The 23,741-nt window shown below is 57.1% G+C and overlaps 1 protein-coding gene across 2 annotated transcripts; it reads left to right on the forward strand.

Annotated features, from left to right (window-relative positions):
- The first annotated feature begins 588 nt into the window (after nucleotides 1–588).
- Nucleotides 589–21,671, forward strand: KCNN3 (potassium calcium-activated channel subfamily N member 3). Of its 2 annotated transcripts, XM_051773166.1 has the most exons (8): nucleotides 589–1,500; nucleotides 4,454–4,549; nucleotides 7,651–8,069; nucleotides 11,733–11,874; nucleotides 13,436–13,546; nucleotides 14,692–14,819; nucleotides 14,991–15,060; nucleotides 15,448–21,671. In XM_051773166.1, exons 1-8 carry the CDS (start codon nucleotides 784–786, stop codon nucleotides 15,742–15,744), a joined length of 1,980 nt encoding a protein of 659 aa, XP_051629126.1. In that variant the 5' UTR covers nucleotides 589–783; the 3' UTR covers nucleotides 15,745–21,671. The 2 variants fall into 2 exon arrangements, with proteins under 2 accessions (XP_051629126.1, XP_051629127.1); XM_051773167.1 differs by lacking the exons at nucleotides 589–1,500; nucleotides 4,454–4,549 and adding an exon at nucleotides 6,857–6,970.
- Nucleotides 21,672–23,741: the final 2,070 nt, after the last annotated feature.

The raw sequence follows: 23,741 nt of genomic DNA on the forward strand, positions 1-23,741 counted from the left end.
AGGGGGTCACCAGCTGGATGCTTCGTGGTGTCTTTTAATAAGGTTTCCAGCAGCCAATTCCCTACGGATTATCTCTGCTTCCCAAGCTCCTACCCTGATATCCACTCCTCTCCTGCAACAGCTGGGCACAGCCGGGGAGGTGTTCCTGGGTGGGCTGTGGGGTTGTAGAGGGGGATTAGGGCCCTATATATACATCTATAGCTTCATATCCCATACTCTGGATCTACCATCAGCCTGACCCCCACCTTGGGGACATGCTGGGGCACACACACACACACACACACACACAGACCCCTGCCATCCATGGCGTGACCCACCCTCAGGATGGAAGCACACACTCCAGCTGCTGCTTGTAATCTCCAGCCTCTGTAAGGGGATTAGGGGGGTTCATACAAGGGGAGGGGGGATGCCCATGGGGGAACCCAGTGGGTAAAACTGGTGAGGGGTCGTTTGGGACTTGTGCATGAGGGCACACCAGTCCTGGCACCCGGTGCAACCCCATGCACTACAAGTCCCGAACGACCCCGCAGAGATGCAGGAACCGGGGGTGTGATGAGGGGGGGAGATACAAAGCGGGGAGCGGGCGGGGATGATGTCAGCCTGCGGGGAGCCCCAGCGTGGCCAATGGCGCTGCGGGGCCGGGCCAGCGGCAGCGGCGGGGGCGGTGGCGGTGGCGGCGGCGATAGCGGAGAGCGCACGGCGCCCATTCATGATCCAGCGAACGGGGCCGGTGGCCAGTAAAGCGGGACCGGTGCCCTGTAAGGCGGCGCCGGTACCGCCGTTATGGAGACATCGGGGCATCTCCACGATTCGGGCGTGGGGGACTTGGAGGAGGATGGTCGGTGTCCCTGCCCGCTACCGGGGGATGAACGGTCACCGCCGCCGCCCTCCGCGCTGCCGCCGCTTCAACACAGCCTGTTGCACTCCTCGCCTGGGTCGTTACGGGCCCCTCCTCCTCCTCCCGCCGCCCCCGCCGCCCTCCACCCTTCCTCCCGCCACGGCAGCCAGCTCAACCTCGGCGACCACCCAGCGGGCTCTGGGGTGACGAGTGGCAAACACCGGCAGCCCAGCCCCTTGGTCCATCGGCGGGACAGCAACCCCTTCACCGAGATTGCCATGAGCTCCTGCAAGTACAGCGGAGGAGTGATGAAGCCCCTCAGCCGACTCAGCGCATCCCGACGGAACCTTATCGAGGCTGAGCCAGAGGCACAGCCCTTACAGCTCTTCGGTGCTGGTGGACCTCCTGAGATTGTTGTCTCTCGTGAGGACAACCATGCACCCGCCACCCACCGTCCCACCCGCCCGCCCGCCCGCCCGGCCCCCACCACCTTTGCCAAGGGGCCCAAGCGCAAGGCACAAAACATCGGCTACCGACTCGGGCACCGCCGAGCGCTCTTCGAGAAGAGGAAGCGCCTCAGTGACTACGCGCTCATTTTCGGCATGTTCGGCATTGTTGTCATGGTCATCGAGACTGAGCTCTCCTGGGGGCTCTACTCCAAGGTATTGATGGGGCCAGGGGGGTGTGTGTGGAGCTGGTGGTACCAGACAGTGGCTGGTGGGGTGAGCATGGAGCTGTTTGCCCCATCTAGTGTCCCACGGGATAAACACAGAGCCATTTGGCCCAGCTGGTGTCCCATAGGATAGACCTGGAGCTGTTTGGCCCATCCAGAGTGCAACAGGGTTGGACAGGCTGGCGGGGGACTGATGGAGTGTCCCCAGGGCCTTAGTGGATGCCGCAGCCACAGGTGTTGGACAGGCAACCACAGGACCGGGGGCTGCCAGGGCTGTGTGCCAGTGAGTGCTGTGCCGAGTCCTGCCCCACACACCCGCAGCGACGGGCACTGACCCACTGAAGTCTGCGGTGCCTGTTGCTGCCATGGTCAGGTGCTCCTCAAAGCGCCCTTGGTGGTGCAGCAAAGCACCCCCTCCCTCCTCCTCCTCCTCCACACCCCTTCCTTCCATTTTTTTTTTTCTTCTGTTTTTGCAGGACAGTGTCTTTTATTTATAATTCTCCCCCCCACATCCCTTCCAGCTCCTGCTCCCGGGCTGCGCTGGTTGGCAGCGATATGAATAACTCTTTGTATAGACATCTGTCATGTTATTTATACCTATCCAGAGAGGGGAAGGCATCGGCACCCGCAGCAGCACCCATGGGCGTCAGAGGGACGGCACTGCCAAGGGGGCTGGGGGGCAGCCAGCGGGGGTCCGTTCGCCACAGTGCCACCGGTGGAGGGGAAGGAGCAAGGTGGGAAGGGGGTGCTCACCACTTCCTGCCATTATCCAGCCTGGGCAGCGGGGAGGGCAGTGTGGGTGGAGGAGGTGGAGGAAGGGAGGGACGTGGCTGGGGGTCTCGTGGGTGTAGGGGACCCTGCTGCCTCCCCACAGAGCTGCCTGGTGGGGGGGCTCCTGAGTGCCGTCTGTCCATGGCTGACAGCGACAGTGGGTGTGTGGGGGCTGCAGGCAGCAGTTCCACTGCTCTGTCCGAGGCAGTGGGAGGCCTTGGTGCCAAACTGGCATCCCCGGTTCCCCTGCTAAGGCAGAAGGATGCTTCACTGCCAGAGCCTTTTCCCAGTGATTCCCACTCTCCTTTGGCAGGAGCAAGGCCAAACCACTCTCCCCCACCTGCGCCTGTACCTGTTGAGCCGCGGCCGCCCTTGCAGGCTCCATGTGCCTGCTTGCCTGGCACCGGGGGGACTGTCCACCCTCACCAAGCTGCCAGCAGCACCGCTGCCACGCTCACTGGCCCTGGCACACTGGGCTGCTTTGTCAGCTGGGGAAGACCCTGTGAGTCAGCGCTGCCACCATGCAGCAGCTGTGACCTGCTGCTGCACCCCTGCCCCACTGTGGTGTGAACGCTTGTGCTGACAAGCGCAGGGTGCAGGGGAGTCCCTGGGCCCTTTTCTCCCCAGGCCTTTGGCCAGATCTACAGCAGTGGGGCTATGGGTGTAAATTTACCCCTATCAGCCCCCGCTGGAAAACCAGAGCTTGCCAGCAGGGATGCAACCATGAGCATGGGAGCACCTATATAGGGTCAGGACCAGCTGCTATTGTGCGGACTGGGATGTCGGTGCTGCTGGCACTGGCCCAGCTCCAGCTCTGCCCCATAGCCCCAGCCATGCTACCACATGCTCCCAGCCAGAGGGTGCCAGGGCTGATTTGGGAAGGGAGGACACAGTGGCCAGGGTTTGCCTGCTCCCTGTCCGTCACTCCAGTGTGGGCAGGACAGGGCCTCTCCTGCCTGTGGGACGGCACTGCTGCTTCCAACCACCTGAACGGCACTGCTGGGGTGAAGCACCTTGCCACCCACGTGGTGCAGTGGGACATGTGCTGCGGGTGCCAAGGTCTTGCCCCATTTCAGCCAAGATTCCATATTGCTTGCTGCGAGCACGGGATCCTGGAACAGCTCTTTGGACCTGACACTGGCAGGAGGCATTGGTAAATGTAGTGGGTAACATATGCCAGGTGAGCCAGTGGATGCTCATGCATCAGGCAGGGTTGGTGCCACTGGGAAGGCTCTGGCCAGAGCTGCCTTGCCACATTTCTGCCCTGGAGTTTGCCTATTAATAGCTAGTATTTGGTCCCAGCACTTCTCTCAACACCAGCCATTATATCCACACAATTGTGTGGCTGGAGCCAAGTTGTTAACAATGCATCACCGCCTCCGCAGCAAATAGTCCCTTCTCCGCGTGCAAACACCCCTCAGGGATGAGGAACACCGGTGAGAAGGAGCCAAGGGAACCTGAAGGCAGCCCAGCACACTGGCGAGCCAAGGAGGGCCTGCCATGAGCATGTCATGAGTGTGCCAGGTCTCACCATGGTAGGGATGGGGGAAGGGGGTGTGGGACGGGTGAAGCAGCAAGGCAGGTTGGTTTAGGGATAACAACTTGGTGAGGTGCTGCCAAAGCCCTTGCACTGGTGGGGTCAGTCTGTGGCTGCACCCACATGAGCTTACCGGTGTCCAAAGGAAACGGTGAATCCTGTTTTTCCCAGTGGGGTCCTGGGGATCAGCCACTTTGGCCACCAGTGAATCAGGAGCTGGTTTAATTTACATAGGACTAATTAGCAGGAGGATCTAGGCCACCCATTTGGGTGCCATAATATTGGGCTCAGGCTGGATGGGGCCAGGGCGCTGGCGTCACACATCTCAGTGAGGGGAGGCTGGGAACTGCACTCAGCAGAATTAAATTTAAAAAAGAGTTTTGGAGGAAGGGCCCACGGTGCTGGTGGTACCAGTGGTGCTGGATGCCAGAGGTGCCAGTGATGCTGATGGTGCTGATGGTGCCCTCACTACCATGCCAAGCTGCTTAGGGTGGGGGCTGAGGCAGCCAAAGTGCTATTGAGGGGGAGATAGTAGCTGTTGGGGGTCAGCACCTTCTTTGGGGTGTGGAGCCCAGGGCCAACAGTGTCCCACAGCTGCACACCCCCTAATGCCTTCCCCACTCTTGCCCTGCAGGACTCCATGTTCTCCCTGGCCCTGAAATGCCTTATTAGCCTCTCCACCGTGATCCTGCTGGGCCTCATCATTGCCTACCACACACGGGAGGTGCAGGTAGGTGCTGGCATCATCAGTGCCAAGTGAGGGGCTGCTGGGGTGGGCTGAGGGATTTTCCAGCCACCTGGGTGGGACATAGTATCTGAGCTCACTACCTGCATGGAACCTCCTCCCTCCTTGCCAGGGCCTTGGGGGGCGGTGAGCCGGGTGCCCGGTGGATCTGCTGGTGGCTGGGGGAAGCTGTGGCCAGGAAGGGCTTGGAGCAGCCGAGGTGCCAAGGAAAGCTGTGAAATCCTTACCTAATCAGGGCTGCACATTCTCTTCCTCCTTGGGAAGTTAAAGGGCTCCCAGTTTGTGACAGGAAGGCTGCACTTCCCCACCGTAACTAGCTTCGGCACAATGCCGGCCTGTTTTGGGCATGGGAGGAATGAATCACCGGTCAGGAGAAGGAGCATCCCGGGAAGGGATGTCGAAGCTCCCAGTCCTGAGTGTACCATAATCCCAACTTGTCCCTCTCGGGGCTGGGTGCCAGTGTGGCTTTGCCAGCATCCTGGTCCCTGCCCGCCTCTGTCCCTGCAGCCCCCACTCCAGCTCAGCCTGCCTGCATGGGGACCAAGCCTGGGGGTGGGTTGCTCAAAACAAGTACTTGGGAGCTGTGGTTTTTGCTGGAATAATATTTACCCTGGGGTGGCAGCGGTCAGGGTCAACTGGGCGAGCCATGCCCTGGTGCTCGTGGCTTCCTTTGCTTGTTGTTCCTGGCAGCATGTTGTGCAAATACAGCGTCCACCCTCACAGCCGTCAGGTCATCCCCCCTCTCCCGCCTTGACCAGAGCCAAAATCCCACTGCTGTCCTTCTCCACGCAGAGACCAAACCTCACTAAAGTCCTGGCTGCTCTGGCAGGCCAGTTAGACTGGCAAGGAGGGGAATGAGATTGGTTTGACTCAAGCTGCTCCAGACAGAGATGTGCTGGCTGCTGATCACCCTATTATCTCTTAAGTGTTGTAAAAGCATTGCTGATAATCCAACTGGGGTGGAGTGGAGCTGCTAGAGCTGTAAATCCTCAGCTTCTTGTCCCTCTCACCCAAGGAGGGGGCTGTTCTCACACGGCCATAGCACTGTCAGACCTCCCAGCCTCCGGGAAACAATGACTTCAGTCTCTTCCCTCAGTATTCCCTCTTCCTCTCTTGCCCAGAGAAGCTGTGGCTGCCCCATCCCTGGAAGTGTCCAAGGCCAGGTTGGAGCAACCTGGTCTAGTGGAAGGTGTCCCTGCCCATGGCAGGGGCTTGGAATGAGATGAGCTTTAAGGTCTCTTCCAGCCAAAGCCAGTCTGTGATTGTATGACCCTCCTAATTGTGTTAATTAGTCCTTTGGGATACTTGAAGATCTTTCTGTGCCTCAGTTTCTCTGGGGCTGGGGCACCCCAGCAATGTCTCTGGTGCTGGGTGGAGGTGTGGAATGTGCCATCCCTTGCCAGCATGCCGTTATCACTACAACACATGAAGGAATGCAGTGCTGGCGAGTTTGCCAGTGCCAGCCAAGGCGTTTGGGGAGGCAGAGCCCCCCTTGTCCCCGTGCTTGGAGTGCCCAGGGCTGTTTGCGCATTTTGGTGAAGCTTTTGTCCCCATGCTGCAACTTAGTGGTTTCTTGGGCTTCACTTGTCTGGAGATGTGGTGGCTGACACACTTGTTCCTTCCCCTGCTGGAGCCAGTGATGCTGGGGATGCCCCTTTGAGTACCACTGGACCACACCAGGTTTCCACGGAAACCCACAACGATGCTTCAAAGGTGCAGAGCTGAGAGGGGCTGGCTCAGGGGACACCTGCCTGGATCCCCCCTTGCTCCTTCCCTTACCTGAGTTGGACTATGGCAACCCCCCACTATGCAGTCAAAAGGCCTTTTTCCTCTTCCTAATTTGTTTATTTTAACACCCTTTTCCAGGAAGGAATGGACTGTCAGCTTGCTAAATGCCTGAGGATCTCCCTTGACAGCTTGGAGCATTTTTATAAACATTTTCTCAAACAAAGCAGCTAAAAAGAGCAGAGCTTTCCCTACAGAAAGGGAGGTGGCCGGGACGGCCATTCCATGAGTCAGTCCCAGTGGCTCCTGCTATCCCCAGGGAGAGCCCCAAGGGCTGTGCCCTGCCAGCAGGGTGGCTGGCACAGGTGCACTGGGGCCTCTGGGAGGGCAGGAGGATTGTTCCTGGGCTCAGTGCCAGCCGGAGCCATGCTCCCCACCCACTGCCCTGGCTGGAGTGACTGCGATAGGTCCTGGACCCCTGGGCACGCTTTGTGCTTGCAGGGTCAAGGACATGGACTGTAGCACCAGCTGCCACATCCCCTTTGATCCCTTCCTGGTGGCATCTTTGCCAAGTGCTGCTTGCAGAGGGGCCCTGAGAACGTTCCTGCTGCTGTGGGTGACACCAGTGTCCCCATTGCACCTGGGAGAAGCCGATGGCAGCCTCAGAACAGACCTGCCAAGGTAGGACAGGGTGGATGACTTCCAGAGCTCTGGTGGCATTCCAGAAAGGCCAGCCCAAGCTGCCATCCCCCCCAGCTCCTGCAGAGACCCTAACTCCATCACTGATGGTGGGAGAGGAGCTGGTGTACCCAGGATGAACCGTCTGTTGCCATGACAACTGGATCCCATCTCTGCCAGCAGCTGGATGCTGAGACTGTGGTGTTCCCTCCCCAAAAATTGCCCTGGAATTCAGGGTGTGGTGGCTGTCAGTGACACCAGTGCAGCACCAGTGGGAGCAGAGGGGCTGGGGTGGCTCATGCTGGTGCTCTGTGGCCCCACAGCTCACCTGTCTCTGTGGCCTGGGTGAGGGGGCCATTCTGGGAGGTGGGCTCCTGCCAGCTGCTGTTTCAGTGAGCTGTCCCCATGTCATGCCTGGGCACATGCTCAAGGCCAGGCACCTTAAAGCCTTCTGGAGTGTCCCCAGCACTGCAGCTATCCCTGAAACACACTGGCAGATCAGCAGAGGGGCTGGTGATAGCTCATTCTCACCCTTTCCTACCCTGTCCATCCTCAGTGCTCCTGGCCATGCCACACCCAGCTCCTTTCGGCTCTAGTGTCAGACCCCTGCTGCCTATAGTGAGAGGCCGGTGGGGTAGGTTGGCTGGGGCCACCAGTAACCACGTGGTTTTGCATCTCGGTAGCTCTTTGTGATCGACAATGGAGCTGACGACTGGCGGATAGCGATGACCTATGAACGCATCCTCTACATCAGCCTGGAGATGCTGGTTTGTGCCATACACCCCATCCCTGGGGAGTACAAATTTTTCTGGACAGCCCGCCTGGCTTTCTCCTACACACCTTCTCGGGCAGAGGCGGATGTGGACATCATCCTGTCCATCCCCATGTTCCTGCGCCTCTACCTGATCGCTCGAGTGATGCTGCTGCACAGCAAGCTCTTCACCGACGCATCCTCACGCAGCATCGGGGCCCTCAACAAGATCAACTTCAATACTCGCTTCGTCATGAAGACACTCATGACCATATGCCCCGGGACGGTGCTGCTGGTCTTCAGCATTTCCCTTTGGATCATCGCTGCATGGACAGTCCGTGTGTGCGAGAGGTGAGAGAGGTTTGGAGTGCGTGGTGGTTCAGGATGGGCAGTGGTTTGGGAGATGTGGCATTTCTGGATGCTTGGTCATTCAGGATGCTCAAGAGTTCAAAACGCTTGGTAGTTTGGGATGCTCAGTGTTCAGGAGGCACGTCAGTTCAGGATGTGTGGAGGTTTGGGATGCGTGGCGGTTTGGAACGCTTGGCAGCTTGGGATGCGCGGTAGTTCACAATGAGCAGCAGTTTGGGATGTGCAGAAGTTTGGGATGATCAGTGGTTCAGGATGTGCAGCAGTTCAGGGTGATGTGCAGCAGTTCAGGGTGATGTGCAGCAGCTCTGGACGGTCAGCAGTTCACGGTTTGGGATGCGTGGCGATTTGGGATGCTCAGTGAAGCTGCGATGTCCCAGCATCCTGTGGGAGGGATGCAAGGCTCTGAGGCCTCGGCAACCACGGGTTCCCCCCACCAAGCCCTGTCCCCAGAGCAGGAGGCAGAGCAGGGTCAGCCCTGTCCTCGCAGCACAGTGCCTGGGCCAGGGGACGGTGTGAGGTGCCAGGAGCCCCAGGAGTGTGGGTGGGGGACATGGAGAACAGCAGGAGCTGGGGGACTGTGTATGGGGAGAGGCCAGAGGTGCCGCTGGTAAGAGGCGGGGCCTGGCTCAGGCTCTGGCATCACTGTGACTGACTGCCATGACAAAACTGAGGTGAAAAACCCACAGCCAGATGGCATCGTGCCAGCCCTGGCATGCCTGGTGGGTACCAGTGCATCTCCATCTCCCGAGGGCCTGCCACCACTCTTTGTCCACCAAGGGAGCCAGGGGGCTGTGGTGGTGGCATCCCCAGTGCTGTGCCAGCGGGTTTTCTCCATGGCCATGGTGCAAGGTGCCGGCAGCAGATGTTCGTCCCAGGGCACGGAAGGCAGGTCTCCCGCAGGGTGTCCTGTGTCCTGTTGTGGCAACTTTGTGTCATCCTTGGAACTGACATGCAAGGGATTACACCCCAACTGGCATTACCCAACCAGGGTCACCAGGGACACCCAAATTGCTTCCAGGTGCTTGCAAGATGAGAGGAAGGCCACCCCTCCTCTTCCCCAGGGTGGGACCTGTTGCTCTGGTCACCCACAAAGAGGCATTAGGGCAGATTAAGTGCTGTGGTAGAGGTATAGAATGGTACCCTGAGATTTTCAAACTTTTACAGGCTGTGTTTGCCTTCCTGCCTCCCTTAATGATGCTCTCCTTTTGAGCTGGATCCTTGGGTGCTGCTTAACTGTGTTTGGAGATTGTTGTTAGTGAATCCTAAATAGGGCACAGGCAGACAGGCACCCGGGACACACACAAGAGGGGTGATCTCACATCTTGCGAGGCTTAGGCAGGAAAATACAATATAAATAAAGAACCATTAGAGACCAAAAAAAAAATCCCAAAAATGACACAGACGAGGTGCTGCAGATCACCAGCACCACAGTTGGCATCACCTCCCTCTGTCAATAGAGTGGCAGAAGCGAACCCAGGTGGCCTGGAGATGCATCAGCCCTGGGGGAGGCAGGACTGAGGGGATGCAAACCTCTGGGACATGCTCCACGTGAGAGGGACACACTGTCCCTGGGGCATGCACGAGCCCTGGGTGTCACACAGCTCCCACAAGGGCCACCCAGAATGTGTCCCCCTGTCCCCACTGATGGCAGGTTGCTGCACCGGCACTGGAAACCAGTTTTCTCTTCCTTCCAGGACCATTCTCAACCAGCACCTGCCGGGGGCCAGGCAGCTCAGAGGTGGTTGTGTCGCTCCAAGACATCGTCCCCGGGGCTGGGGGTGGCACGGCCATGGCACGTCCCCTCGGCACCGTGGGCTGCTCCAGAGCCTGTGGGTGCAGCATCCTCCCGTGCGCGCCGGGGGGCCGCAGCTCTCCGAAGGCAGCGAGTCGCTTAGCAACCTCGCCCGCTCGCCTGGCCACCGAGCACAGCCGCCTGCGGTGCCTGCGCTGCCTGCGCTGCCTGCGCTGCCGGGCCTGCCCGCCGACGGCGCGCACGTGCGCCCGCATGTGTGCTCGTTCGTGCAGCCAGCCCACCCCCAGGGCACCCCCGGGGCACCCCCGGGGCACCCACCGGGGCTGGGGCCACCCAAAGCCGTGGGGTTAGTTCAGCCGAGGTGGTGCTGCTGCGGCGTCTGGCAGCGCGGTGCAGGCGGGGGGTGATGCTTGTGTCAGCCACAGCGGGGTGGCTGTGGCCTCGAGGGGGGGGCAGGTGAGCGAGGAGACAGTGGGAAGCAGTACTCAAGTCTGGCTGATTGCAGCAGTCCTTTGGCATGAGCAGGTGGCCCCTCTTCCTGCCCACACCAGCTGTGGTGAGTGCCAGCCTCTGGTTTATCAGCTCCTTCTGCCCCAAGAGCTGGTCAGAAGAGAAAACGTCCATCTGTCCGGCTGGGCTGTAACCCCCTTGTCCAGCCTGATGCTCTCGGGGTCGTCCCCCAAGACATTCCATCCAATGTGATGAGCTGGGCTCAGCCCTTCACAGGGGAATACACTGGCCGGGATAGGGGGTGCATGCCACTGCTGGCGCTGGGATTCTGGGGAGCCCCACTGTGGTTATGGGCTATAGCTCCCCTGGCCAGCTGCCCAAAGCAACTCTCACCATGGCTGAGGGTGCTTTTTCCTGCACCAGGACCTCATTTGAGTATCCAGTTACTTGAGGGAAAAACATTTCGTAACAGGAGAAAACCCAACTGCTCTGGGAGCAATGAGCTGGGAGCCAGGATTGCCAAAAGCTCCATCTGTTTTCTCTCTCATGATTCCATGAAAAGGCTGGGAGAAGACTTGCCGGGGAGGCTGAAGGGCAACTATCCTATCCATGAGGGGACAAAGGTGCTACCTGCCCCTGCCCAGGGCTCAGGGCCAAGTCCTGCTGCAGACTGGGCCAGGCCCCGCTCTGCTGCCAGGAGTCAACGCTGCATCCCCCGGGAAGCATTACTTGCACAGCTTGGCCAGGTTTGCACCAGCCCTGGGGAGCAGGAGATGTCTGGGGCCCCCATGTTTGCTGGAGGAGCTGCAGCCCACGTCCAGGACGGCCAGAGCAGTTGCTGAGCTCATAGCTCAGCAGGGACATGACCTGGAAAGTTTGCAGCACATCCCCAAAGCTGCAGCCACTCCACATGTGCTGTGTCTTGAGTGTGTGAGCCATTCCCCTGCACCATCTGAGAGCCAAGTGGATGCTGGAGGCTGGGTAGAATCCGTCCCTGGCGGTTCTTCTGGGGCTGCTGATGGCAGTCCCCTGGGGCAGCACAGCCCAGGCTGCAGCAGCACGAGGAACAGGGGAGGACGCCAGCAGTGGGGCTGCTGCAGTCGAGGGCTTTGCAGAGCCACAGCTGTTTCTCCCATCAGCCAGTTCTCGCCACAGCACCACATGACACTGGGGACACAGGGAGCGGGACGAGGATTTGGTGACAGGTCTGACTGAAAGCAGAAGCCCTTTCCATTGAGTTTTTGCTCTGATTTTGTCCATCCGGGTTTTTCTGCATCAGAAATTGTGCAACCACTGCTGCTATGGGACGTCCTGCTGTGTTGTTAATCCTAAACCCCAGCACAGCCTGTGCCAGGGGAGCCACTGTGCCCAGGCACCCCTGTTTTCTCCCACACCCATCCCTGTCCCCTGCTGTGACACTGATGTCTGTGTCTCCTTGGCAGGTACCATGACCAGCAGGATGTAACCAGCAACTTCCTGGGTGCCATGTGGCTCATCTCCATCACTTTCCTCTCCATCGGCTATGGTGACATGGTCCCCCACACCTACTGTGGGAAGGGAGTCTGCCTCCTCACTGGCATCATGGTAAGGGCTGTGCCAAGCCAGCTGCCCATCCCACGGGTTCTGCCTGTCCCCATCGCAGCAGTGGGGCCACTGGATTTTAAGGGGACCTATTTCCCAGCTGTTTTGTCCATGTACAAGGTGTGAGGCTTCAGGTCTGAGGTCTCACAGCCTGGAAGCTGATGGAGCAGTCCCAGCTGGTGAATTTGGGGTGGATTTGGACCTGTATTCAGTAAGCGTGGAGGAAGCCACCCACAGTAGGGCCAGTGATGTGCCCAGGGAGAAGAAGGGCCCCTGAGCATCTCTTGGCCATCCTGGTGCACACCGTCTTCTGTCACTCAGAGTGATTCCAAATGCTGCTGACTCCTGCTAAGAGCTGGAACCAGCTGGAAGCCCTTCACCCCCTGCCAGCATCACTGCTTTGCCATGGCTTCCCTTCCTTCTGGCCAAAACGTCACCATCTGCCAGGGCCTCAGGCATACCTGCTCCAAGGTGCCCATGAGATCTCCCAGCTCGTGGGACTTGCCAGCCAGGGCTGCTGAAGGAGTGGTCAGGGGCCCAGTGGCCATGGCTCCTCCAGAGATTTATCCCAACACCCAGCACTCCGGCTCTGCCCACCTTAGCTCCAGGCCCTGGGGATGGAGCCATCCCTGTTCCCAGCTAAGGGCAGCCCCATGAGAGCCTTCAGCCATGGCGGCTCCACCATCGGGGATTAATTTTATATTATCCGCAAACCTTTGATCCATCTCAGATGAAGCCGGTTCTATTGGTGGGAGCCAAGCAAGGGAGAACAACTTCCTATGGGTGGGGGCCATGCAGTGATTCCCAGCAGGGGAGCAGCCACTGGCTTGGCCAAGGCAGTCCCAGTGCCACAGGCTCCCAAAGCTGTCCCCCAGCCCGTGTCTCACAGCTTTGCAGTGAGACACCATCCTTCAAAGTGTCCCCCACCCCCAGCACAGCAACACCCCCCCCCCCCCAGGAATGCAGATCCTGTACCCGCTGAGGCTGGGGGCTCTACTGGGCTTCCCAAGCCACGGCACCAGGGGTGGTCGCCCCACCAAGAGAGAAATGGCAGGAGCTGAGAGAGTGCAGTGGTCCCACTTCCGAGGATATGGAAGGATTCAGCTCAGGGCATCATGTTAATTAATGACTCTATTAAATTAAAGAGCGCTTGCCAGGCTGGCATGGCTCTGCTAGAGCGCTGGCTGTAGTGATTTGCGGGGTCCTGATTTGGGCCCCTTCCCTGTTCTCACCGAGGTTGCCTGGTGCTTCCCCACCGCTCTCCCACTCCCCCCTCTTTGGAGTGGGGGGCTCCCCATCCTACAGGGCACCAGCATGGGGCAGATCCCTGGCCTGTGGTGGCACAGGCTCACCACTGACCTTGTCAATAGCCTTGGTCTCTCCCGTTAATTACCCAGTCCCCCATCAGCTGCTCAAGGACACCCAAGCTCTGTGATATCTCCTTGTTAGGGTAATGGGGAGGGCGTGTAGCTTTAGTTAATTAGGGGATTGCAAGGGTGAGGGTGTAAGTGCTGCTGTTACAAGAGGGTGACAAACCATTTCCCCAACTGATATCCCTGAACAGGGTGCTGGCTGCACGGCACTGGTGGTGGCTGTGGTGGCCAGGAAGCTGGAGCTCACCAAAGCTGAGAAACATGTCCACAACTTCATGATGGACACACAGCTGACGAAGCGGGTAAGGTGCCATGGGGGGGCAGCAGGAGCAGGGGTCCATGTCATCTGCCAGGAGCTGGGGATTTGGGATACCATGGCAGGAGGAAGGTGTCAGCACCTCTGGGTGTGGGTCCTGTGGGTACCATGGTGGAAGAAGTTGTCCAAGTGCGATGGGCCCAGCTCAGGTGCAAGAGTTATGCTGAAAGCAAACACCATCAAGCTCTGTTCTGGGAATTTAGGCAATGCAGGATGCTCAGTTACACCCCAGAAAGGAAAAGCCTATTTTTTTTTTTCCCTCTTGGAGGATACAGACTCCCTCCTTCTGCAGAGCTTGATCTCACTTCTGTTGGTGTCAGGAGGACAACCAGATTTTGGTAATTCAGTGCTCACTGCAGACAAGAGCCACACTGTGAGGCTCCTGCCATTTCCATTCCCAAGGAGGGACATAGAACCTGCAATGGGGGATCTATGGGGTCGCTGTCATGCCAGGGTCTGGTGTCACATCCCTGGTAACATGTGGGAGCTGCAGGAGGTCTCTGGTCTCAGTAGCCTCATCATGGCAAAACATTGGCAAACCAACAATGGCATATGATGTAATGAGAATGGAGCCCCCAGCAGAGCCACATCCCAGCCAGAGCCCTGACACCGCAGGGACAGTCAGGACCTCGGTGTGACTGAGCCGGAAAAGCAAACAGCTGGTCAGCCCTCTCCTCTGGCCATGGATATGGATCTCTTGGCTCCATGCCAGGCAGACGGCAGCCAATTCCTCCTGGAGTGAGAGCAGCAGAGATGCGGTTTAGCCGGGGAGCCTGCGGAAGTTGCGGACCAACCGGGACCTGCCAAGAGTGGCAGATGGATGCAGGAATAGAGAAAAACTTTGGAATTTTTTCTTTTTCTTGAACCTTAGGGTACAATTTCACATGCAGGCGAGGAGCCCAGTGCTGAAGCATCAGTGCAGAGCAGGGCGGTGGTGTGGGTGCCAAGAGCTCTGCCTGCCCTTGCTCTTGCTTGAGCTGCCCATCATTCCTTGAGAGGCCGAGCGCCTCGCTCCAGCTGGGGCCAGTCAAGTGCTCTTGCGACACCAGTTCATGGCAGAGCCAGACAAATGTCTCTGTGAAATCCCACATGCTGGGGCCTGGTGACCTGCAGCCAGCTCTTGTTTTGCAGATCAAGAACGCGGCAGCCAACGTCCTGCGGGAAACGTGGCTCATCTACAAGCATACCAAGCTGCTGAAGAAGATCGACCATGCCAAAGTCAGGAAGCACCAGAGGAAGTTCCTACAAGCCATTCACCAGTAAGGGGCCACACACTGGGTTGGGGGCATGCTGAGCCCTAGATGAACTGAGGCCTAGTCCCTGGCAGGGGTGTGGGGACAGTTTTCCATTGCCTGGGATGCAGGCAGCTCTCCAGCTGCACTTTGAAACTGGGTAGGTGTGCAACCATGTTGCTCTTTCCTTCTCCCCAGGTTGCGGAGTGTGAAGATGGAGCAGAGGAAGCTGAGTGACCAAGCCAACACCCTTGTCGACCTCTCAAAGGCAAGTCCCTTGTGGCTCAGCCAGACTACCCGAGTGTTTCTCTTCACTCAGAAAAAGTAAAGCAGACCTGGCTGACCGCAAAATACTCCAGCTTAGTTGGTGTCAGCCAGGAATAGCTGCTGTGGGATGGCTGCCCTTGGAAGGCAGGAGGAGATACTCATACACAAGCCAGGGGCTACCTGCACTCGCTTTTGCAAGGGGTACCACTGCTCAGCAACACAGGGCTGGCAGAGTTTCCTTGCTGTGATGTCCAGGGATAAGCCAAATCATCGTCACAGCAGCCTGGGAACTCTTGGGCTAAAGGGGTCAGCTCTGCCAGCAGCAGCAGCACTAACCCCTCCAGCCATGGTACTAACCCCTCTGCTATCCCCTATGTCCCCTCCCCAGATGCAGAACGTGATGTATGACCTCATCACCGAGCTCAACGACCGCAGCGAGGACCTGGAGAAGCAGATCAGTGGCCTGGAATCCAAGCTGGAGCAGCTCAGTGCCAGCTTCAACTCCCTGCCACTGCTGATGGCTGACATGCTGCGGCAGCAGCAGCAGCGCCTGCTCACTGCCGTCCTGGAGGCGCGGGGGGTTGGAGTGCCAGTGGGCACCCCCCAAACGCCTCTCTCTGAGAGCCCCATTGGGGTTAGCTCCACCTCCTTCCCCACCCCTTACACAAGCTCAAGCAGCTGCTAAAATGCAGCCCCTCAGCCCCCTGTGGACAGGGGAAGCAATTTCCATACAGGTCACGAGGTCTCCGTGAACTTTCTTCTGGTCCTTGAACCACTGCAGGACCCTTCAGCCGGAGCCGGTGGGACCAGCAGTGCCGAGCAATGCTTGGAGCTTTGCCAACGCCTTGGTATCGGGAATCGCATCCCTGTTCAGGTGCCTCTACACGTGGTGAAGGAAAGGGGACAGGAGGTGACGCCTCGGGCCAGCCCATGCCGTGGTGTCTGGTGGCAGACAGAAAACCCACGCTCAATCTCAGGTCTTCACATTTGAAAACAAAACAAAACATCAAGTCAGAAGCACTGAAGCAACGGAGACACCAGAGGGAGAGTTTTTTTCTGTGGGGCACTCCCCTCTCACCACCGCCAAGCCCCACCAGGCGGATGCCAACGTAGGGATTCCTTACACAGGCTCTGGCCGATGCTGCCCACGCTCCATCCCATATCCTTGCCAGGACCCACAAGAACCCCCCCTCACATTGCCAGCTGGGTGACGGTTCCTGGCTGTAACCTGCCTGGGGGGGTTCTCTGGAGCTCTGAGTGTTTTCTGTCCAGGGAAGAACAAGGAACACTTCTTTCTGGTCCTCAGTGTTTTATCCTGTCTGGAGACATGTGCCAGAGCCAGGACAGCAGTGCCTACAGCGTGCAGGGCCGCGCAGGGCTGCCCCTGGCCAACGCACCGGTGGCCAGTGATGGGGCTGGCGGGCCAGCCCTGGTGCCAGAGAGTCTTCAGGTGCTCACATCACTGCCTTCTGGGAGTCCCCCAACACTTTGAGAAGGCAGTGGGTTCTTTGAGCTAGCCTCAGAAGTACTGGATGGAACACTCCATCAGCTCCAACCATCTCCACTTGTACCAGGAACATCCACACTTGAGCCCAGCTGGCAGTGTCAAATCCACTGGGGCCGAGCGGGACCTCACTGGCAAGTGATGTGGTAGCCAGGGTGGGTGCTTCATCTGTTTAAAACAAAGCCCATCACCTTCATGCCACTTCTGCTGGGTTTGGTGGGGAGCAGCAGCACCCTCTGGAACCATCTCGGCAATGGCACTGCCACCCATGCCTGACAAAGTGCAGCCCCTCAGGCTCCATTTTACTTTTTTGCTGGTGTTCAGCTTCCTGAGGTACCCTGGGCATCATTTGGCTGCTTCTGGAACCAGCTACTTTCAGTTCTTCTTTCACCTTTTCTCCCTTTTTCCTCCTCAGTTCTGCTTTCCTGAGTCCATGCATGGAGACCTGCAGGGCTCTGACTCTGGGGCTGGTGTTTGCTGCTTTCCATGAAAACTCAGCAGAGAATATTTATATATTTTTAAACAGATGAAGGAACCGCGTAATTACTCTGTGCTATTAATTACACCTCACCCAGCAGTGTCAGTAATTGTAATCAAAGTCACTGTGTTACTCCAGGTATACTCAGCCTGTAATGTTATTCTTTGTAACTTTTTCCCTTCCATAAATAACGCTGGATTTTGTGCACATGTAGGGGCAGAGGTACACCACCCTCTCACACCACCACTTCCCCACAGCCAATGCCGAGGAATTTCTTTGCTGCCGGTGGTGTGAGGTGGTTATACTCCTTGTGCCCTGCAATTAGAGTTGCATAGAAAACAAGCAGTAGTTAGTGAGGAGGGCTGCCAGCCCACTGGCCCCAGGAGGAGGAGGACGAGGAGGAGGAGGAGGAGGAAGGCTGCAAGGCAACAGCAGGAGTTCTGTGACATTAGCTCCCAGCGCTGCAGAGGTGTTGGTAGCAGGGGAGCAAGTATGGTCATCCCCATCCTTCATGTGGCCATCGCTCCTGGTCCTCGGCCAGCAGGAGATACTCGGCTTCTGAGAACTAGTTGCTCTTTCAAGCTCTTGTAATTAGTGTAATTGATCTCCTAGGATGGCTGGGAGTGCCTTGGCAGTCCCCCAAGATCTATTTTTAGCCCAGCTGCTGCTCCCTGTGTGCCTACGGGTGCCCCCCAGTCCACCTTGTCCGGCAGAAGCTCCTGCCCATCTCTGTTGGGAGGTTTCCAGAGTAACAATGGAGAAAAGGTTACAAATTCTGCGAAAGAGCCTGAAATGCAGCATTTTCCCTGGCCTGCAGGCAGCCAGTGGAGAAAAATGCTTCCTGGGCCTCAGATAGAAGCAAACTGCCCATGGAATGTAGCTGTGCATGGGGTGAGATGCAGAAACGTGTCCTGGAGTGTCAGAGAGCCAGAGGAAGTATAGATACTCAAAGATCGATGTTGCCAGCAGGAATCCAGGACCCTCCCTACAGGCTCATGATCAAGTCTGGGAAATCCAACCAAGTGAGACAAGAGGCCTGCTGTCAGCTCGCAGGCCTTGAGGTGCTAGAGGGGGGAAGGACCATGGCAAGAGGGTTGGGATCACAACTGTAGCAAGAGACCCTTGTCCTGGAGCAGAGCTGCTGCTGTCGCAGGATTTTGACAGGGCTGGGGAGGTGGATCCCTGCACACCCCACACCCTGCATCCCCTGGCCTCATGTCAGCACAACCTGCACCCCAGTGACCCTTCTGCCTGGTGCCTGGCAGCCCTGGGTCTGCACCCTATGCCCTGCATCTTGCATCCTACCCACCCCTGCACCCCCATCCCACACTCACACACCCCCACCCCACCCCCTGCATCCTGCACACACCTGTATCCCCATCCCACCAACCCCTGCATTCCCCATCCCACACCCCTGAACTCCCATCCCAACCCCGAGACCCCATCCCACCCCTTGCAGCCCATGCACCCTGCAGCCCCCACCCTGCACCCCTGTATTTCACCCACACCCATGCCAGTGCCTCAACACTGGTGCCAGTAGCCCTGACCCATTGCCGTTGGCACTGGATTCCACCAAGGCCAACACTGAGACTAACTGCCATCCAGCCCTGCTGCCGGGACTGCAGGCCACGGGGAGGGCAGGCACAGAGGAAGCCATCAGTGCAATCTAGCCCAGGGTGCCCACCCAGAGCCACCCTGCTCCCTGCCAGCAGCTCTCAGTCACCAGCAGCCTCAGCTGGCAGGGCTCCAGTGCCTGGCTCCAGTAAGTGCTCCCCAGCTGGTGCTGTCTGCACACCTGAGATCATCCCTTTGGATGCCCCAAATGGCATCGGGACAAACAGAGAGAAGAGCTGGGATCAGTGACTAAGGTGGAGGAAAAGCACAAGAGCAAAGCTGCAAGTTCTAATCACAAAGAGATGCCGACCTCCTGCAGATGGGAAGCATCCGACTCCATGCTCCAAAGGCGCCAATCCCTGACGCCCCTCCAGGACCCACCTAACCCAGCCAGTCCCATTTTTGGCACAGCCTTGGGGTTTTTTTTAGCTCCACGACTCTCCTTCCTGCGCCGCCTGCAAGGAAACATCCTAGAAATACCAGAAAAATTCCATGTCCCCTCTGCAAACTCATGGACGGTTCTGTCCAGACTTACGGAGCTTTGACCTGGGTTTGCAACTTGCCTCTGTACTGCTCGCTTCTTTTTTAATGATAGGGGAAAGCATAATAGTTTATTTTAACTATGAAATATATTGCTATATTATAATGGTTATGGTAACTTTCAATTATGCTTTTGTACCCAACACAGTTGTCGGCAGGCAGCGATGCCAGGCTGCTGCCAGAAATGTCTGTTTCTGAGTACAGCTGCTGCTGCTGGTGAGGATGGAGGACAAGGGGCAGGGAGGGGCATGGAACCCCAGTCGTTATCCTTCATCCCCCAGGTGTTCATTCCCATTACCTGGAAGCTAACCTCTAGCAGATCTGGATCCGTGTAACCCACTGGCACCAGAGCTTTGTTTCTCCCTAGGAAAAGGTCTGACACCCTTTTCTCCCTGGAAAGCCATCCCCACCAGGTTGTCTCCTCCAACTGAAGGAGTGACTTGGCTCCCTGGGGAGCTGTGCAAGAGTCAAACCTCCCCCTTTCCTCCAGAACGGAGGCTCTTGAGGAAACAGTGGTGCAAAGCGTGCTGCTTCCCTCCTCTAGCCAGGCTCTTGGCACATTTCCATAGAACCATGAAATCCTTAAGGTTGGAAAAGTCCCCTAAGATCGTTGAATTCAATTGTTAACCCATTACTGCCAAGGCCACCACTAACACATGTCCCCAAGTGCCACATCCACACACCTTCTAAACCCCTCCAGGAATGGGGACTCCACCACTGCCATGGGTAGCCTGTGCCAGGGCCTGACCACCCTTACGGGGAAGAAATTTTCCCAATATCCAACCTAAACCTGGTACAACTTAGTGCCATTCCTCTTGTCCCAGTCTCTTCTTCCACATAACAAGTGGACATGTCCAGTTCAGGCTTCACTCCCTGCCCTGGAGAGCTGCAGCTTTTGCTCAATCTCAAATTGTGATGGCGTAGGAAGATGAAACCCTGAGCATGAAAGAGAAGTGCAACAAGGTTGCAAGGACTGCTCCATCTCAGCCTTCCAACTGGGAACAGGCTGTCCTGAGTTGTGGCTGTCCCATCCCATAGAAGTGCTCAAGTCCAGGTTGGACAGGGTTTGGAGCAACCTGGTCTAGTGGAAGGTGTCCCTGCCCATGGTGGGGGCGTGGAACGAGATGAGCTTTAACTTTCTTCCACCCCAAACTGTTCTGTGATTCCGTGATTCTGTGATTCTATGGACAGCTCGAGCCTCAGAGAGCACCTCTTCCTTACCTCCAGCCCCTGAGCTGCTGGACCTGATCCCCATTGGATCGTAAGTCTTAAACTGTTCTTTGGCAGCCCCAACACTTCTTCACGGCCAGTCTTCACATATGGAACATGACATGTCCAGGAATGAGCAGCACCTATAGGATCAATGCCTGTTGCTTTTGTCCAGAGAAAGCCTAAAAGCCCCTTCACTGGCCCTTCCCAATCAGAGCTGCAGTCACTGCCATGCTGTCACCGTTATCACTGTCACAGCTGTGCTGGCCTGATCCTCCCAGGCCAGTCAAACCCAGTAGGGCCCTAGCAGCAATGAGCTGCCTTGAGTTCTGGAGGCTCCCTGCTGGACCCTAGAACTGAAATCTCCCCACAGAAAGCAGCTCTGATGGAGGAGAGGGGCTGGTTCCTCTAGGAGGCCAGGGCTAAGCCTCCACCGCTGCCAACTGAGTCTAGGGGCGCCAGGGCATTTCTGGAGTTCTTGGCCCTCTGCACTGCTCTCCCTTGGGTTTCTCCAGCCCAGCATCTCCCTGCCAGCTCAGAGCCCTGTGCCATGGCCACCAAGTGTGTTTGCTGGGGGGGAGGAGATTCCTCAGGAGCTTGAGAAGGGGAAAATTCTGCTGCCAGGCTCTACACTGGTCCCAGCTTCTCCTCGCTTGACTCCAAGCTCCCTCCTGAAAGGTATCCAAAGGCCTGAAGGCTATAGAGAGGGGCTTTTGCAGGAGAGAGAAAAAGCTTCTCCATGGCATTATTTATTTTCCTGTGGGATGAGCCACCTCAGAGCCCTGTGGGGCACTAGGCAGGGCTCCAGAACCACCTGCCTGGTGGGTGCTCTTGGCCAGGGGCTCTGGTGTTCCAGGTGCTGCAAACTGTGCACCCAGCTCTGCTCCTTCTTCTGCCCAAAGTGTTCTTCCCCCTGCTGGGGTCTCGGCGCTGCCGACACGCCTGCCAGCGGGAGCTGCTTGCGTGTCTCTGTGGTCAGGATCTGGCCCAGGGCTCACATCCCTCCTTCAGGGCCAGTCTCTTGGCTAGGGGTCAGGAGCGAGGACTGGCCTATGTGAAAACAGCCTATCCCCATAGCATTGCCATAAACCTGAGCTGTACCCAGAAACAGGCATGTTTTAAACTATGGCTTTAACCTGTTCACTGTAAAAAGTGCCTTGGACTTTAATCTGAAGAGGTCAGTAACTATAAGTATTTACCTGTGCGGGTGTGTAAGGATGCAGTTCTCTGTGCAGAGTTACACACACAAATATATGATCTATACATACCTGTGCCTTGGCCCCTCTGTTCCAACAGCCATGGGAGCTCTTTTCTTTCTGCTGCTGGGGCTGGAGGTGCAGTGATATCGGAGGCGCTCCTGCTGCAGAGACCCCTTGCCGAAGGGAAACTCTTGTGCTGCGAGGGTTGTGCTGGGTGCAGCTCAATGGAGCTGATCTGTCCTGTGCATCCCCAGGAAGCAGTTCTGTGCTTCTCCATGTCTGTCTGCGTGCTTTGGGAAGACCCTGGTGAGAGGATACATCCCCATTCCCTTGCAGAGGGGTTCCGGGGCTGGGGTCACATCTCTGGACTGCCCATGCTAGGAGCTGCTGGGCACTTTGTAAAATCACAGATGCTTGTTTTATGGGAGCAGCAAGGGGTTTTCCAGCCACCTTCTCCCAAAAGGGAGTTTTGGTTCCCATGTGCTTGGGCTGTGGCTGAAGGGGGAAGCGTAGGAGGTCAATGGTGTGGCAGATGCTCTTTACCCTGGCTCTGCATTGAGGCTCCCCATGCTCATCCAACTATGCCCAAACATCAGAGCAACACCCCTCACCTCTAAAGAAATGAGGATAAAAGTTATCTGGGGTGCAAAGGGCGCAAAACCAACTTTCCCAGAGGAAATGCATTGGTAGAGATAAGGGGAAGCTGGATCCTTCCCACCAAGCACCGCTAAATCCAGGCAACAAGTCTTTCTCAGAGCCTGGCAACACAGCATCACTGTCTAAGGGACTGGTGCCCCAAAATCCATTCCCATATATGTGGGCCAGGGGGGTGCCAACAGGAACAACTCCCATGGCTAAGCATGGCTATGACTGTTGTGAAACCAGTAGAGGAGAAGGAGGAGGAAGGTGGTGTGCAGCAGTTGAATCATGATGAATTGATAAATTGGACTTTTTTGGTTTTGAGCTAATACCTCTAAATCCTAAAAATACCTCCAGCAGTCCGGGGGACTCTCTAATAGGTGATTAAGCCCCTGGAGTTTCATTTCCAGTATTAATGGCTTAGTACAGCAGAGCCCTACTGTACAAAGGCAGCTTTAGTTCTGATACTGCCCACGAAGACAAGGCAAAATATATTCAGGCTTTGTGTGCAGCATGAAATCTGTTTTTAATGGCTCAGGATTAAAGCTCCAAAGAGAAAGGGAGTCATAATCATAAAGTGGATTTCCATCTCCCCATGTCCATTTGCCTTTTGCTTTCCCAGTCCCAGGAGTGAGAAGGAGGGAGACAATGCCATTGGTGTGAAATTCTGGGCATCTTCACCCAGTCCAGTCCAGTGCAGTGTGTCTGCAGCAGCACCGGAATGTGCATTGCCAGGAGGGGAAGTGCACTTTGGAGAAAAAGAGGGGGAAAAAGGGAATAAAAAAAGACAGTAGCTATTGTTTTGCTCAACGGCTCCTTACAGATAGAAGTTTTTATAAACAGTGGGAAGCTACTGGCCTTCCACAAGGGAGGGAAAACCCCCAAACAAACAGCTCCACAAGGCAAGGGTTTGAATCGGCATCTGCCTGCTGGGAGTGAGCAGGATGTGGGAGGCAGCTCTCAGGGGCGAGGGAGGGGCAGGCAGGGAACAGGGGCTTTGGATCAGGCTCTGCCTTTTCACGCAGGCAGGAAAACTGCTCTGGCGCTGAGCTACGGCCTCTGCATGCCAGCACTTCCCCAGTCAGGAGCCGGGAGCCTCGCTCCCTGTGGAGAAGCTTTTGCTCCCGAGGGGATGGGGTGGGTGGTGAATGAGGAGATGTGGCTTCCAGCTGGACAACCCAGATCTGCTCCCCAGCTCCTGAACCCAGGAAGAAAAACCTCCAGGAAGCCCCCTCCTGTACTTGCTGCAGAGCTAAAACGAGCTGGGGAGCTGCTGTGCAGCTGTTTCCATCTCAGATGCACTCCTTTTCCAAGGCTGCTCCACTGCTAATTCATCTCCCCAGCCTTGGGATTCCAGGCACCAACAGGCTCATTCGTTACTGTTAATTATCGGTGCAGTGGTGTGAGGTCTGCAGGCCAGATCACGCCTTCCAAGGGGCCTGGGTAACATCAGCCAAACAGCTTGGCTCTGCCAAAACAGCTCCTGGGTCCTCCTGAGC

Source organism: Manacus candei, unplaced genomic scaffold (genome assembly GCF_025592945.1).
Source record: "Manacus candei isolate 608988 ecotype Guabito, Panama unplaced genomic scaffold, ASM2559294v1 h1tg000166l, whole genome shotgun sequence".
NCBI lineage: Eukaryota > Metazoa > Chordata > Aves > Passeriformes > Pipridae > Manacus > Manacus candei.

Bases quoted from the DNA above. Each gene is read 5' to 3' on its own strand.
- KCNN3 (XM_051773166.1), top strand. From the start codon at position 784: ATGGAGACATCGGGGCATCTCCACGATTCGGGCGTGGGGGACTTGGAG. The intron at 8,070-11,732 runs GTGAGAGAGGTT...TCTCCTTGGCAG, and splicing joins ACAGTCCGTGTGTGCGAGAG to GTACCATGACCAGCAGGATG. The intron at 14,820-14,990 runs GTAAGGGGCCAC...CCTTCTCCCCAG, and splicing joins TTCCTACAAGCCATTCACCA to GTTGCGGAGTGTGAAGATGG.